Genomic DNA, 15,702 nt, shown 5'->3' with positions numbered 1-15,702 from the left:
CGGACAGAGCAAGATGACATTTAATGATCTACTAATATGCAAACATCTGTTTAACAGATATACTGCAGTCAGAGCAGCAGCCAAATTTCCCATATTCTTAGGGGTGCCAGTTAACACTGTTAACAGTTTTTGGCTTGAGCAAGAAAATAAGCTGTTTTACTTGGTTCCCTCAAGAAACATTACTTTTTTATAACTTTGTGTCTGCTTTATTCATACATGGTAATATTCTACTCTACAACTCTGTGTTTGAGACTTGATTTCTGACAGAAATTTAAAAGTAAGATACTGTACTGGTTTGCCCATAAATTTGTGGTAGTTTCGATACAAATTTTAACTTCCACTTTATTTTAAACAATTTCCAGAAGAGTTTGGTATGCATAAACTTGAATATTTGATTTCAGATGTTACTTTGAATAACAAACGTAAGTTGTTCAAATCTATCTCACGGAATTGCTTTAGATTAGCCTTTCATTCGGCAGTATGGAAAGTAAAAAACCCTTTACCCTGCTTTATGGGATCATTCGCTAGAATCTTATTTTTGTGATTTTGTCTAGGCTGAGCATCACTTTTCCAGAGCTATCCAGAGTAAAATGCCTCCCTGATGTACTAAAAAAAGTTTGGTTTAAACACACTATATTAATATAAATCACTATCAACAAGAGATTTGACTGTAATTTTTATTTGCAGTTGAACCAAAATGCAATTGTAAAGATTAAAGGAAATACATACCTACATTTCCAATATTTTCCAACAGAAACTTTCTCAAAACCAGGATTCGGGCTCTTGGGAAAATTCTTTCTGCACCAGTCAATCAAAAACTGTTTTGGAGATTTACCAGTCCAGCTTCGAGCACTATAATCAAAATTTCTTATATCTAGCGGTTCCCTCTTTTTCACTGCAAGAGCAGAAAAATACACTTTAAAGTGTCCTAAAATCTATTTTACATTCCTTTGAAATAATTTTTACCTTTTATTCACATGTACTTAGCTAGATAGCACAATTTTCTGAAATGTTTTGTAGAAATACAGGTATTGATAATACTCAACAGCAACTTCTGCTTTTCCTACAGAAGTATCTGGCAGAAAAATAATAATAGTATTTTGTTATCTTTGTTCGCCCAACGATTTTAGAAGTTTAATTGAAGTTTGCCTATCAGAAAATGTTTTAACAGTCTAAAGATTCACAATGAAAATAGTTTAAACGATGAGTGTAGCTGAAACAGCAACTAGCCCTACAACCAAAAAAAAAAAAAAGAAATCTAATTTTTAAGACATGACAGCATAACAAAAACAGCTTTCAATGTAATCTGCTAAAACAAGCACAGATCCTCTGAAGTCAACTTGTCATTGAGACAGACTGTACACAAAAGACTCTGAGTTTGGTGAGAGTGTTCATCTGCTGTTGGGCAGGAAGGCTCTGCAGATGGATCTGGGCAGGCTGGATCATGGCTGAGGCCAATGGTGTGAGGTTCAACAGGGCCAGTGCTGGGTCCTGCCCTTGGCTCACAACAACCCCAGGCAGTGCCACAGGCTGGGACAGAGAGGCTGGAAAGGACCTGGGGGTGCTGGTGGCAGCAGCTGAACATGAGCCAGGGTGTGCCCAGGGGCCAAGAAGGCCAATGGCATCCTGGCTGGATCAGCAATAGTGTGGGCAGCAGGAGCAGGGCAGGGATTGTCCCCCTGTCCTGGGCACTGCTGAGGCCACACCTCGAGTGCTGTGTCCAGCTCTGGGCCTGAGTGCAAGAGAGACACTGAGGGGCTGGAGTGAGTGCAGAGAAGGGAATGGAGCTGGGGCAGGGTCTGGAGCACCAGAGCTGTGAGGAGCAGCTGAGGGGGTGGGGCTGTTTATCCTGCAGAAAAGGAGGCTCAGGGGTGACCTTGTCACTCTCTACAGCTGCCCTAATAGGAGGTTGTACCCAGGTGGGGTCAGCCCCTTCTCTCAGGCAACCAGGGATACATCAAGAGGACATAGCCTCAGTCTGCATCAGGAAAGGTTCAGGCTGGACATCAGGAGGCATTTATTCACAGAAAGAGCTGTCAAGCACTGGCCTGGGCTGTCCAAGGAAGTGGTAGAGTCACCATCCCTGGAGGTGTTTAAGGGACAACTGGACTTTGCACCCAGTGTGTGGTCTAATGGACATAGTGGTTTGGTCAGGTTGGACTCAATCTCAGAGGTCTTTTCAAAACTAATTGGTGCTGTGATAGTCCACCTTCGTTTCCCATAATCAGGGCTTGTTCACTCAGCACTGCAAATGCAGAAAAACAGGAACTAATTCTGGAAACCTCTGGTATGATTTAAAGCTTGTACTGAACACCTTCCAACACACCTTTGTCTTCCTTTGTAGCACCATCAGGTTTTTCAAGCAAGCTCAAATTCAAAGTAGTTTCTTGAGGTTGAGGTGAGGGTGTTTTTTTCTTTTCATTTGGCTGTTTGCTTGTTATCTTTATAGCTGGATTAAATACCGGATGTTCCTCAAGTACTGCCATTTCTGTCAGAGAGAGAATATAACTTACATCCACCAACCGCTTAAAAAATAGCTATATTAATTCATACTGAGCACCCAAAACCGGAACTAGTGAAACATTACAGACTTTTTCGAATTTGACTGAGAAAGAACAGATTCAGAAAAGCCTTCATTTCACACTGAAGATAATGAAATCATCTTCAATTCAACCTGACTCCAAGATTTAACAAATGTGCAGGCCAGAAAATAGGTAACTTGCATTGCTCTACCTTGCTGAATTCTTCTTATTTTTTCTTGTGCTGCCTTCTGGCCTTGCTTGTCTTTGTCTTGCTTGGAAATGCTTCCTTGTTCTTTTGCTTCTGAAAGCTTGGCAGACAGATGGATATACCTCTCATTCTATTTCAAACAGAATTAATAATTAAAAGTTGAACATGGTACACCTGTCATTTTCAGTGACCTTGACAATGAAGTGTGGGCTTTTTATCCTTTATATTAAGCTTATGCAATGGAGAAACAATTAGCTTTTATTTCACTAACAGTCAAAACCTCCCAGAATTTGATAGTAACTCACTCAATCTCATGGAAACATATTTTAAATTTTTCTTTCCCACAAATCATGTTCAACATTTTGAATGCAGTACAATTAGTATAGGTAAGGAAAACCAACTCAGAAAACAAGTTTCAACAGATTTTCCTTAAGTAGCCTGATACATTACTGGCAACATAAAAAACGTTTTCAATCCCCAATTTGCAATACACAAATTTGTTACAAACAGATCTACCATATGCAGATCTACCAGACATAGCAGTTCTTAGAAAGACTTCCATGAAGCATTATTCTGTCTTACTGGGTCAAATTTTTCTTCCTCTGCCTCTTTCACAGACTCATCCTTCTCTTCATCACTCTGTTGCTCGGCATATTGCAAAATCCACTCCTTCATACTCAATTCTTTTTCTTTCCTCACATTTGTTTCCTAAGAAGAGCAATACAAGTTAAAACTAATGATAAAGTATGTGAAAGCAATGCTTTTTTCTGCCAATACTCAGGAGCTACTGTTAAGTTTTAATATATATATGACAAGAAAAAAGGAGCAAGCTTTCCCAACTACAGTGAATATCTCACTACACACCTGAATAAATCTTGACATTAGAATAACTATAATTACTGTAAGATCATTTGCAGGGAATCTTTTTTTGTTTTCTAGTTTAAGATTCATTAACCACAGAAATAAAAATACTGACAGTACATAGGCAAACTTAAATCCTCGTAAGTCGTAGAGAGTACCACATGTACATAAACAGAATAAACCAATCACAGGATAAAATTAAGAAATTTAGCTAAAGAATCCTAGAATGGTTTGCACTGCGAGGGACCTTAGAGATCATCTAGTTCCAACCCTGCTGCTACAGGCTGGGACACTAGACCAGGTTGCTCAGAGTCCCATCCAGCCTGGCATTGAACACTGTCAGGAATGGGACATCCATAGCTTCTCTGGCCAGCCTGTGCCAGTGCCTCACCACCCTCACAGAAAAGACCTTCTTCCTAATATTTAATCAAAATCTCATGCGATTCCTGTGCTTTGCCACAAAAGTGAACTATGAAGAACCTTCTAGACTCCACAGGGAAAATATCTTTAAACTACCATTCCACTGAAATTGAAATGCAGGTGACAATTACTAATCACACAACATTTTCATAAGTTTTCCACATCAGTGTTGGAAATCAATGCAACTCCTGTATTTTAGAAAGTTTTCTCTCTTCCCTCACCCCACCCCAAGTAACTACAGATTAGATTTTCAGATTACCTTACTTTCAGGGCCATTTTCTTTCTTTTTGTTATCTTCTAAGTGAGGCGGTGTTCCACGCTGTGACACAGTGGAACAGAATTTGGCTCTAGGTTTCTGCTGCTGTTCTTCAAATTGCTGGCTAAAACCTTCAGGTAAGGCATCTTCAAAATAAAAAAGCCCGAAAGCACATCACAGAAAATATCAACAGTAATTACAGAAAAATATTTTAAACTGTGTTGAGGACCAACTAGAAGAACACAACTGAAAAATTAGGCTTTAGCATTTATGTAAAATAGTATATTTGCTTGCTGAACTTCCATAGGACTCTACTGTAGGAACAGGAAGACTACAAGATTTCATACATTAAAATATCCCAGAACCAGTCAGCTGTGCATCTAGGAAAGGAACACTGTTGCAACTACTAGACTTAAGGGAACATTGTATTTAGTTATAATTATGAAAAAGTAATGTTACTCATTAGCAGAAGAAAAATTACTATTTTTCTTCAGTCCAAAACTATTTTCTGTCACCCATGCTCACCATTGGGAAGGTTTAAACAAAGCCAGTCAAGTGCAGAGTGGAGATCACCACCATATAAAAGTGTATTTTTCATCGCTTCTTCAATGTGCTCAGTCTTAAAAGAGAATCTTTGTAAAGCCATGTATACATCCTATAAATAAGAGAGCCAAAAAAGATTAGGATTTAATCTAGCAATCTAATATAATTGAGAAGTTCTATTTCCCACATATCAGAAAGCCAGCATTAAAAGGAGATCAACAACATGCATTAAAGTATCCAAAAATTAAGCAGAAAATTCTGCTTTGCGTAATTTATAATATTTTTTAAAATATGTGCACATATTTATGTGCACATTCCTGCCTCTACACAAAGTATTTTCTAGCTAAGTAAAGACATACCTGCAATTTCCCAGTATATGGAGTCAAAAATGTAGGAAACCTAAAACATTTGGATAAAGTACTATTCCTCTATCTTTTTAGTTCCTGAATCCATAAAGATATACCTTTCCTAATAAGCATATTCCTTGATTTCACTAATTGTTGATATAACTGTTGAAAAGCATGCTTGCTGGCTTGTACTGCACACAGTACAATTGTGTAATACACACAAGTGTCATTGATAAAAATTACAAAAGATGAACTTTATTCTGAATAAATAATGAAAAATAAAATTTTGAACCGTACCTGTAGTTTCTTTGTAGTTAGTCTTTTGGAAATCATTCCTTTGCCATCATTTTGGTTTTTATGGTTATTAATCACATCAATAATCCTTTTCTCCAAATTACCATTTATCGTTACCTTCAAAGAAAAAAATATTTGACACAAAGTAAACACCAGAAGATTTTATGACATGTCAATGCTCTTCATGACTAAGGATGTAACAATGCAAAAATCTCTCTGCCATTCAAAATCCAATTTTTCAAGCTTTCTGTAAGTGGCCTAAACATCTCTTATGAAAAGGATTATTTTTCTTCCACAAGCTATACACTTTTACTTGAAATAGAAAAGTTCATTCCTTACTACCAAGAAGGCCTATTTTTATTTTGAAGGAAATTTAGTATGTTAAGGAAGATACTGGAAGTAAATTAAAATTCTACCAAAAAAGCCAAGGCCTTTCCCCTCAGCACATATAGTAATTTGGACATCAAGATGCAATCCATGATATCCTCCTTCCAAAACATCTTTAAAAACAAATTTAGTACAGTAATTCTAATATTTGAAACTCTCCTAGAATATGAACCAGCTTTACTTGCTACTAAGTTTGTTATAGAAAATCTGTATTCTTTCTCTGACAGGAAGAAAGATCCACATGCACAGCAGAAGCCCAGACCTAACTCCTAGAAGTCTTGCATGCAAAGTATTATTTGTTATTTTGAAAAAGACATTACCCTACCCCAGTAATTTACCCCTATTTCTTAAAGGACACTCAAAACCCTAAACAAAATCAAACTCCAGACCATCAACTGTCTCATTCATTAATGCAGTTTACATGTACAACATCCTACTGATGTATATACATGACCTGATAAAATATTTACTCAGCTAAAGCAGTACTACAAAAATTTAAGTTGTTTTATGTAAACAAGATACTTGCCTTAAGAACAGATTTATCTAGATTTGCAGCAGCACCGGAATCTGTTGTTGAACCAAAGCTGTAAGTTTTTGGGCCTGCAAATTGCAAATAACCATCAATTACAAAAATCTACAGAGAACATTGTCTAATGTAACTAAAATAGAGCTAATATAACAGAGGTTAGTGCAAATTATTACACAAACTTGCCAGAAACTTGCAGGTACATAACAACCAAAATAATCAAAACAGGCCTTGAACAAGGAATAGTGAAGATGGCTATGACTCCTGGCAGCAAAATATAAAATTCAAAGAGTATAATGAGAGGAAAGGGGATTGACTGCTCTTCTGAACACTGAAAAAGGATTGTCAAATAGGGAAGTAAATGGCAGTTTCAAAACAAGCATGGCTATTGAGGATTTTTATTACAAAGTGAAGAGCTATGCAACAGAACCCTCTGTCACTAAAGCTATGGACAGTGGACATTTACTGAGGTCCAAGGGCAGACAGAACAGCTTTGCAGTAAAGAAATCAACTGATATGTGAAAGCATTGAAAAAAGAATTCCATCTGGTTCAGGGAGACCCTAGCCACAGCTAGCAGAGCCTGTAAGAATATACTACAGTAGCATCACTGCATGTGATGTGTTCAGATGCCTAGATATCTGCTTTTGTTCCCTAACTAGGAGAGGGCAGTGGCTTCCAGAAGCATTTGGTCTGCTCTGGTCATTCTTAATTACTTTTCATTTAACAGCTATTAAAAAAATCAAACCCTAATTCACAAAACTATTTATTATCATTAGATTGACAGCACACTGCTTGCTGTTGAATTCCATCACTTTTAGAGCACACATACTGTGCCTGGTACTGCACAGGCAGAAACAAACTGAGCAAGGCCACAGCTTCCACCAGTCTGTGTGGCCACATGCTGCTCCAGGAGGCACAGCTACCTCCCAGCAGACCTTCTCAGGTGGGCTGAGCAGCTCACTCCTGCTGGTCCACCTGCAGAACAGCACTGGGAGAGCCTGCTTTGAGATCAGACCAGGTTTTGGTACCTGCATTTCAAAAAAAGTGTATCGCCTTTGGACAGGAGATATAAACAGCTGTCAGCACTCAGAATCTACTCACTGGCACTTACTGGCTCTTTAGAATATACCAAATTAGCTTTCATTTACACCAACTGACTTTTTGCCACAGTATACATCCTGAGAGAAAAGGAGTATATTTTCTGAAGAGGACTGAGTACCAAGGTTATTGGAGGAATGGAAGACACAGAAAATACACTTAGTAGAGCCCACACTCATAACAGCAGAACACATTAATAGATTCAGGATGCTTATATTACAAGATTACAAAACATTTTCTTAACAAGTGGGGATCTCAGACACCTTGGCCATTTCATTTGATTTGCTCATGGTCTGCAACACAAGCTGCTCTAATATTATATGGGCTATTCTGACAAAGCTGGCTTACTGAAATAGACATCTCACAGTGCTTCAGAATAGTAATTTTAGTAATTAGTAGTGCAGTAGTTAGACTGCACTCAGAACAGTCATCCCTCATTTTATCTATAGAAATTATAGATAAATGCCCCTAGCCTTGTAACAGGTCTTTTAAGACAGAAAAAGAACCACAAAATAATCCCAAATTTACATTGTATTAATTTTGTTAATATATGAAACAAACACATACATCAAAAGCTCTGGGAAAGCGCCTTCCAAGAACTTGTTTTACAGGAACTGCTGATAATCTAATAATAAGACTTTCGATAATTAACACATCAATGCTACCAAGGCTTATCTGCTCAGGGACACCCCTGGCAGCAGAATCATAGAATAGATACAGCTGGAAAGGACCTCTAGAGATCATCCAACCCAGAACAGCAGGATCACCTAGATGAGGCATCACAGGAAGTAATCCAGGTGAGTTCTGCATGTCTCCAGAAAGGGAGAGACATGACCTCCCTGGGCAGCCTGTTCCAGTGCTCTGCCACCTCAGCGTACAGGACTTCTTCCTCCTGTGCTGCTCCTTCCGGGCACTACTGAAATGAGTCTGGTACCATCCCCTTGGCACATAAATTTTAAATATTTATATGCTTGTCTGTGGGCCCCTCTCAGTCTTCTCTGCACAAGTCCAGCTCCCTCAGACTCTCCTCAAAAGGAGCCGTATCATCTTTGTGACCCTCTCCACTTGCTCATCGTCCTTCCTGTACGGAGGAGCCCAAAACAGGACACAGAAGATCAGACGTGGCCTCACTAGGGCCGACTAGAAGGGGAGGAGTCCCTTTCCTTAACCAGCTACACAGGAAAGGCGGGCTACAGCCAGGCCCAACCAGATGAGGAGCGGAGCAATTCCAGCCACCTCTCCCGACGCTGGAAATCATCAGTCCAGTGGCCGGCCTCTCCTCATAAGGCCGCGGACAGCGGCAGCCGCACTTTCAGGGGCTCCCTGAGGGCACTGCTCCTCCAGCCACAGCACCTCTCCGCCACGGCACGGCACCCCTCCGGCACGGCACGGCACCCCTCCGGCACGGCACGGCACCCCTCCGGCACGGCACGGCATAGCATAGCATAGCATAGCACGGCATGGCATGGCATAGCATAGCACGGCACGGCCGTTCCCGGGGTTCTGCGGGCCACGGTACCTTGTTTGACACGCGGCTCCTTGGAGGCGGGCGCTGGTCGCGGCGGGGCGGTCCGGTTGGCCGGATCCGCGGCCGCGGCCACCCCGGGCTGAGCGGCGCGGGCGCGGGCGGTGGCGGTGGCGGTGGCGGCCGTATGAGCCGCGCTGCCCGCGCGCTGCTTCTTGTTGCGGCCGCCCATGGCGACCTCCACCGCCCTGCGCGCGCGCACATCCGGGCACCGCGCTAGGTATGCCGCCGACGCCTCCCATTGGCCAGGGCTCCCGGCGCATGCGCGCGGGCCGCGCGGCCTGCCTCGGCTTTTCGCACACAATTTTCCGGGAGCGAAGGGCCAGGTGTGTGCCCGGCGGTGGCTCACGGAGGAGTTCGGCACCGGGACCGAAATCCAGACCCGGGCTAATATAGAGGTCGGGATTCAGCACGGGCCGTGCGGGCGGCTACCGGCGCCAGGGCGCAGGTGCCCGTCTCCCCTCGGGGGGCGGGGTCGGAAGGGCCCTTCTCGCGCGAAGTGTCCGGCCCTGAGCGGGGCATTTTGGGAGCGCGGCTAAAATGGCGGAGGCCTTTGGGGATGAGCTCTTCAGCGTGTTCGAGGAGGATGCGGCCGCCGCTGCTTCTGGCGCCAAGAAGAGCAAAACGGGCCCCGCCGAGGGTGCCAGGAGGCCGGGGTAAGGGCACCGAGCCGGGCTGGGGCAGTGGTACTGGGGATGATCTGGCGGCGGGGTGAGGGCTGTAACTCTGGGCCCCGCTTCTGGCGGCGTGTTTGAGCTGCTGAACCCCCTCGGTATCTTGGGAATGTCATTGTCTGAAAGGTGGGTACCGGGAGGGTCCAGCCAGGCTCTTGGTGGTGCCGAGCAATAGCATAAGAAGAAAGAGGCTAAAACTCATGCACAGAAAGTTTCTTCTGAACATGAGGAAGAACTTAGTTGCGTGGGTGACTGTGCATTGGAACAGATTACTCAGAGTTTGTGGAGTCTCCCCTACTGGGCATATTTAAGTACCATTTGGACCCATTCTTAGGCAATGTGCTGCAGGACATTGGGAGGTTGGTCCAGATTTGGTTGCATCCAACCTGACCCATTCTGGAATTCTGTGACCCACTTTACCAGGATCCCTAGCACTGAAGTGTAGCCAGCCCTGGCTCTGTGGACAGCTGGGAAGTGTGGGGGTCTGGTGGCCTGCTTATCTGGGAGGTAGTTTGAAATTCCACGGGTGTTTTTGTGAGTGAAGTTACCTGGATTGTTCCCCAAGTGCAGTGTAATAATAATTGCCTTTAGGATATCTGTCTTCTTTCTGAAAATACATAAATAAATGAGGCAAAAATTAAACTTCTTGTGTGTTTGTGTTGCAGAAAACGATTGGAAGAAAAGCCTTCAATACCAGCAATAGTAAAGCCAAAACGGGAAGTTGAGATTGATAGTACTGAAAATGTCATTTTGGGAAAAAAACCAAAATTGGAAGATGTTTTATCAGAAGATGTTAAGTAAGTGCTTGGCTTAATGTGTAAGGTAGTTTTAGCAAGCCACCTTGATTGACCACGTGCCAATTTGGAGTAGTTGATATAAAGTAGTGTTTGCCTGTAAAAATGGATTTGCACAAGTTTCTTTTGCCATTATCTGTTTAAGTGAGAACATGCTGCCAGTGCAGCCTCAGCAGTGATGAACACTGGGTGTATTTAAAATAACACTGCACACCTCTGGGTCTTTGCAATAGAAAGTGTTCATGAATTTGTAGTTAGTCATTTGAATTGGTGACTTGAGATCAAAGCTATCACACAGAGCTGGAGATGAGAGGAAGCAAGCTTGCTGTGTACCATGTCATTGAATGACATAGTTGGCGTGGGATACAGGAAGAATAAATTGGAAATAAGACAGAGAGGGCTTTTGAGGCATGTAATGTAAGATGGTAGCTGCATTGTCCTTTAGTATCTCATAATTTTTCTGAAGCTCAACATCATACTTGCTGTGAGAAGCTCATGAGAAGACTTCTTGAAACATCGTAAACAAAGAATAAATGTATAGAAGGAAACAGAACCAGAGCCAACATTTTAAGTAATTTTCTGTGTTAGTGGTGTCAGTAAAATATATATATCAGAAGTAAACAGTTTCATGCATTGGTACTCCAGTCTTTTCTCGTGGCCAAGAGAGAAGGGGCCTTTGCTTGGGATTTGGTTTGTTTTTTTTTTTTTTTTCCCAAGCTGCTCTTACTCTCTCTTGACTAGTAGCAGGAGTACAGGTCTTGAATTATGTTTCATTGTATCTTGGAAAAAGTCCTAATTTAATCATAAAATTTGTCAGTAAATGTGACTCAAGTGCTGTTTTGTAGTGCAGTTTTTGAGTCAATAGCTACAGTAGATTTATATGGTAGCACAGTTTTAACTTACAGGTAGTAGTCCTGCCAGTAACCTCTGCAGCCTGTCCATGCCAAGACTGTACGTCCTTTTTCTTTAATGTTGCAGTTAAAGCAGCACTGAATTTCAACATGCTGATGTTTATAAAAAGACAGGATTTTTGAGTACTTTTTGGCAATCCTAACTCATATCTTTTTAGTTTGACAGATTTGATGCCTCAGGTGAAGGTGCAGTCTGTGGAAACTGTTGAAGGTTGTACACATGAGGTGAGTGCAGTGAAAAAGCACATGAAAAATACAAAATTGTTACACCTAATTGTGTGTATTAGTGCTGGTATGCAATATTCTTTGTTCTGCTTGCAATTATGATATCACAGAATGACAGAATTTTTTAGTTGAAAAAGGCCTTTAAGATTGAGCCCAGCTGTTAACCTAGCACTGCTCAATCCTCCCCTAAACCTTGTCCCCAAGTGCCACATTTACACGTCTCTTACTTGGCTTCAGGAATGATAGCTGCTTTTCTGGACAGCCTGGTCAAATTCTTCACAGCTCTTTTCTAATGTCCACTCTCCCCATTCACAGTTTAAGGTCATTTCTTATTCTGCTTTTGCTTGTTACCTCAGAGAAAAAACTGCCCTCCATCTGGGGATGCCTGCAGTGCTGCTTAGAGATGTTGCCCGGGGGCAGGACTTGGGACTTGACCTTGCTGAATTTCACACCATTGGTCTTTGCCCATTGATCCAGTCTGTCCTGATCCCTCTACAAAGCTTTCCTTCACTCCAGCAGATACAGTATTTCATACTGTGTTTAAGGTTGTGAAAAGTTTGAACTCTGTATCTGACACTGAGCATGCACAAAATGCATTTTAAAAATTAGTAGGATATCTTACCAGAAGGAGTTTCAATCATACTTAGAATAAAATGAGTGATTGTGAAAGACTCAATGGTAATGTTGATAGGTTTCCATATTTGTAAAGTACCAAGAACATTTGAGAAAAACCAAGTGGTTGGTAAAACAGGTTTCTGTTCATGGTGTGATCAGTGCTTTGAAGTATTTTGCTATTCTTATTCAGCTTTCTTCTAAAGCTGATTACTGTTGAAAAATATATTTTGGTAAAAATGAAAAACTAGGTTTTTAATGTGCAAAGTAATAAAACTACCCATTTTCAAATGGTGGTGATACACATAAATACAAATTCAAATACAAAAAATACAAACTATTAATGCTTTCTTAAATTAAAGTTTTCTTGAATCATCCTGCATTCATATGTGACTATCAGAAAGAGTTTGTGTGAGAATCAAATATGTAAATTTTAGCTTCCTTGCATTGTTATGGTCTTTTTCTTCTATGTGCTGCTTTCCAGAGCTAGCTCAAGTTAATTAGGGTCACATTCCAGGGCTCAGTATCATTGGATTTCTGTAATAAGGGAACTGTTCATACAGTGCTGATCAGGGTTCTAAAGCCCATATGTGTACGCAGTTTTTTTTACCTTGAGATGTCTGGTAAAGGTTTGCCATCTCTTAGTAACTGAAGAGACTTTATATATTTAAAGTGAATAAATGCTATACATTGATTGTGAACAGGAATGTTACCAATATAAATACAATGTATTTGGAAAGGGAACATTATTAAAGGGAGCTCAGTAATTACTTCAAACATTCACTGGCCAGAAGACATGATCATGTCTTGGCTGAGAAGTGTTCCAAGGTAGGTGAAGCAGTAATATCTCACACAAGACAGTAGGGGTGTGAGAGAAGCAGCACTGTTGAGGCTGTTGATTGAAAAACTCTTAAGAGGGAGGAATAAACCTTGAATTATGGGCTTGTAGATAACAGAAATTCAAATTTCTTTTCAATACACTTCATGTTGCCAGAAATGTCACTGCTTTGGGCACAGGTATCTGCAAATGTTTTTATTTTGAATATATTTTGTAGGTTGCGCTTCCAGCAAATGAAGAATTCACAGGTCTGAAGCCAAGAACTGGAAAAGCTGCAAAAGTATGTGGTAGATTCCACTTACCTTTCCTTTTTGTGTATGCTTTACATAGTAAGTGAGAATAGAGGGAAAAATTATGCACTTTGTCAGTAAGGTCTGTAAAAGATGGTCTGTCATAAATAAAATTGATGTTTCTATATTTAAAATTTAGTAGAGAAAATTATGTGGTTGAATGAGGTGGATAGGCTGTTATGATGTCAGTTCTTTCTGTAACATCAGGCAGGTGCAGCATTCTAGTTCTCTTCCTAAGCTGGCAAATTGATGAAGATTCAGTCAACAGGGCAAGATTTTCATTTGCTATGACAACAAGACCTAAGCAAAGATCGTAGGTGTGATATGAGATAAAAATATTTAAATACAAAGTCATTGTATAACATTGGGTTAAGATCAGCAGAAATTACAAGTGTCTGCAGCATTTAATTTTTGCCTCTAATTTACACACTAGGTCAGCCAGAAAATTAGTTAAATATAAGTCTTTCTTAAAATTCTGTAATGTTTTTTGCTTTTTCTTTCTAGGAATATCCATTTATTCTTGATGCCTTCCAGAGAGAAGCTATTCTCTGTGTAGATAATAACCAGTCTGTGCTAGTGTCAGCTCACACATCAGCTGGTAAAACTGTTTGTGCTGAGTAAGTACTTTTCTAACAGGGTCTAATGAAAGAACAGTGTGATGTCCCTTCTGTCATTTTCTTGAACCATCAATAGCTGTTGCATCCCAATTTCTTGATACAACGTTCAGTCCATTAGTGTTAGAATTGAATTGGCTACTCTTGAATATAAAAACTACATCTTTTATTATTTAATGGGTAGTGAAAGGCTTAATTTGTGTTTAAGCTTAGCTTTTATTTTTAAATTGTCAAGGTGTTGCTGTATATGTACTTGAAATGGAAGTTTCTTCAATACAGATTTCTGTAAATCTAGAGAAAATACCTTTGTTTTCTAGCTCCTGCTTAGAGCTAGTAAGAACTTTTTTTGTGCTTTTTTTGCTTTGTTAGAAGCAGTGGTTTAAGTTAGTCAGCAACTTCTCTGTCAGGGTTTGGTTCAGACCTTAAGTGAGAAGTGAAATATACATGAAGATACATTAGATCATGGGTTCAAGCAATAATTGGTTTGTTGTGACACAGTGACAGCTTTTTAATTAAACTGCATGTATCCTTGTGTCCATAAAAATCAACTAACTTGGCGTTCATGGATTTTTCACTCTCCAAAGGTGCATATGTAGTTGCACTGAACTTAATCTGGATATGAAATAGAGCATGGATTCAGATGCTGTGTATCATTCTCTTGCTGTTCTGAATTGCACAGTTTATTTTGTTCCTAAGCAAAGTAATACACTCTGTCTTCCTAACAGCTGTTAATGTGGATATTGTTTGAATGCAGATATGCAATTGCCCTGGCTTTGAGGGAAAAGCAGCGTGTGATATTTACAAGTCCAATTAAAGCTTTGAGTAATCAGAAGTACCGTGAGATGTATGAAGAATTTCAGGATGTTGGTTTGATGACTGGGGATGTCACCATTAATCCTACAGCTTCTTGTTTGGTAATGACAACTGAGGTAAGATCAGATATTAATTCTTGATTAGTGTTTCCTTCTACCCTTTTTAATTGGGAAGGTTCTTTTTTAAAAGACTAAATTGGCCTTGTTAGGGTAGAAAATGTTCTAAAGTTCATTTTGACTCATTATGATTATGAATGTTATAACTTTTGGTTATTTGAAAATTTTGGTTATTAAAAAGTTGGTGAATCTCTGTGAATTTATGCTTTAGAACTGTAAGTTAGGAACTTCTGATTCTAATGTGGAGAAAGTCAGAATTTAATTTCCTGAGTGCTCAAGACATTGAGTATTCTGTAGATGTGAAATACTGAAAGTCAGGTTTCATAAGTCCCATGGTGAGTACTTTGTTCTAGAAAGGCAAAATAGGGAGAGCAAAATCTGGAGGATAGTTGAGTGGTTCATAGTAGGTTCTAGAGGAATATGTAGTTTTCCACCTTTGGTAGCAAAGTACTGTTTACAGAATTTTCTCACATTTCTGTTGTAGAAATACAGCCATGAGTTGGAATCTTTCTTTTTTGCCTTTACCTCAAAGGAGCAGGCATAACTTTGGTAGGGAAAGATTGGAGAGATTGAATTATTTGATTTCTGAAAAAAGATTTCATTTTAGTCACAGAGAGGTTATCTATTAGGATAAGATAAAAAGAGGGCTTGGCAGAAGTCTGTTTGTAGACCTGTACCAATTATCTGCCACTGGAAGCTTGGAGAAAAAAATTGTTTCATTCTTTCCTGTTCCTTTCAGAGACACCAGTTTTTCTCAGGTAGTGAGATTGTTAGATTGAAATGAGCTTGGAAGGCTTCTCAAAGTCTGCCTTCAAAAGATTTTATAT

General features: G+C 40.2%; 2 protein-coding genes across 3 annotated transcripts in view; one reads left to right on the top strand and one right to left on the bottom strand.

Moving 5' to 3' along the window:
* The window catches only part of DHX29 (DExH-box helicase 29), a 30,205-nt gene extending 20,998 nt beyond the window's left edge, over positions 1-9,207 (bottom strand). The window contains exons 1-9 of the mRNA XM_079330415.1: positions 8,983-9,207; positions 6,365-6,438; positions 5,455-5,568; positions 4,793-4,922; positions 4,271-4,413; positions 3,313-3,438; positions 2,734-2,860; positions 2,327-2,488; positions 730-895 (exon numbers count right to left, since the gene is read on the bottom strand). Coding sequence (XP_079186541.1) covers positions 730-895; positions 2,327-2,488; positions 2,734-2,860; positions 3,313-3,438; positions 4,271-4,413; positions 4,793-4,922; positions 5,455-5,568; positions 6,365-6,438; positions 8,983-9,160 — 1,220 coding nt within the window. The 5' untranslated portion in view covers positions 9,161-9,207. The remainder of the gene's footprint in view (positions 1-729; positions 896-2,326; positions 2,489-2,733; positions 2,861-3,312; positions 3,439-4,270; positions 4,414-4,792; positions 4,923-5,454; positions 5,569-6,364; positions 6,439-8,982) is intronic.
* Positions 9,208-9,253: 46 nt separating this feature from the next.
* MTREX (Mtr4 exosome RNA helicase) overlaps positions 9,254-15,702 on the top strand; it is a 41,742-nt gene continuing 35,293 nt past the window's right edge. The window contains exons 1-6 of one of the 2 annotated variants that reach the window (XM_079330416.1): positions 9,254-9,644; positions 10,328-10,459; positions 11,526-11,592; positions 13,260-13,322; positions 13,837-13,949; positions 14,701-14,875. In XM_079330416.1, coding sequence (XP_079186542.1) covers positions 9,529-9,644; positions 10,328-10,459; positions 11,526-11,592; positions 13,260-13,322; positions 13,837-13,949; positions 14,701-14,875 — 666 coding nt within the window. In that variant the 5' untranslated portion in view covers positions 9,254-9,528. The remainder of the gene's footprint in view (positions 9,645-10,327; positions 10,460-11,525; positions 11,593-13,259; positions 13,323-13,836; positions 13,950-14,700; positions 14,876-15,702) is intronic. The other variant, XR_013777164.1, reaches the window with a different exon arrangement.

Source organism: Erithacus rubecula (genome assembly GCF_903797595.1).
Source record: "Erithacus rubecula genome assembly, chromosome: Z".
Classification (NCBI taxonomy): Eukaryota; Metazoa; Chordata; class Aves; order Passeriformes; family Muscicapidae; genus Erithacus; species Erithacus rubecula.
The sequence above is the reverse complement of the archived record's forward strand: the minus strand, read 5'-3'. Positions and strand labels throughout refer to the sequence as shown.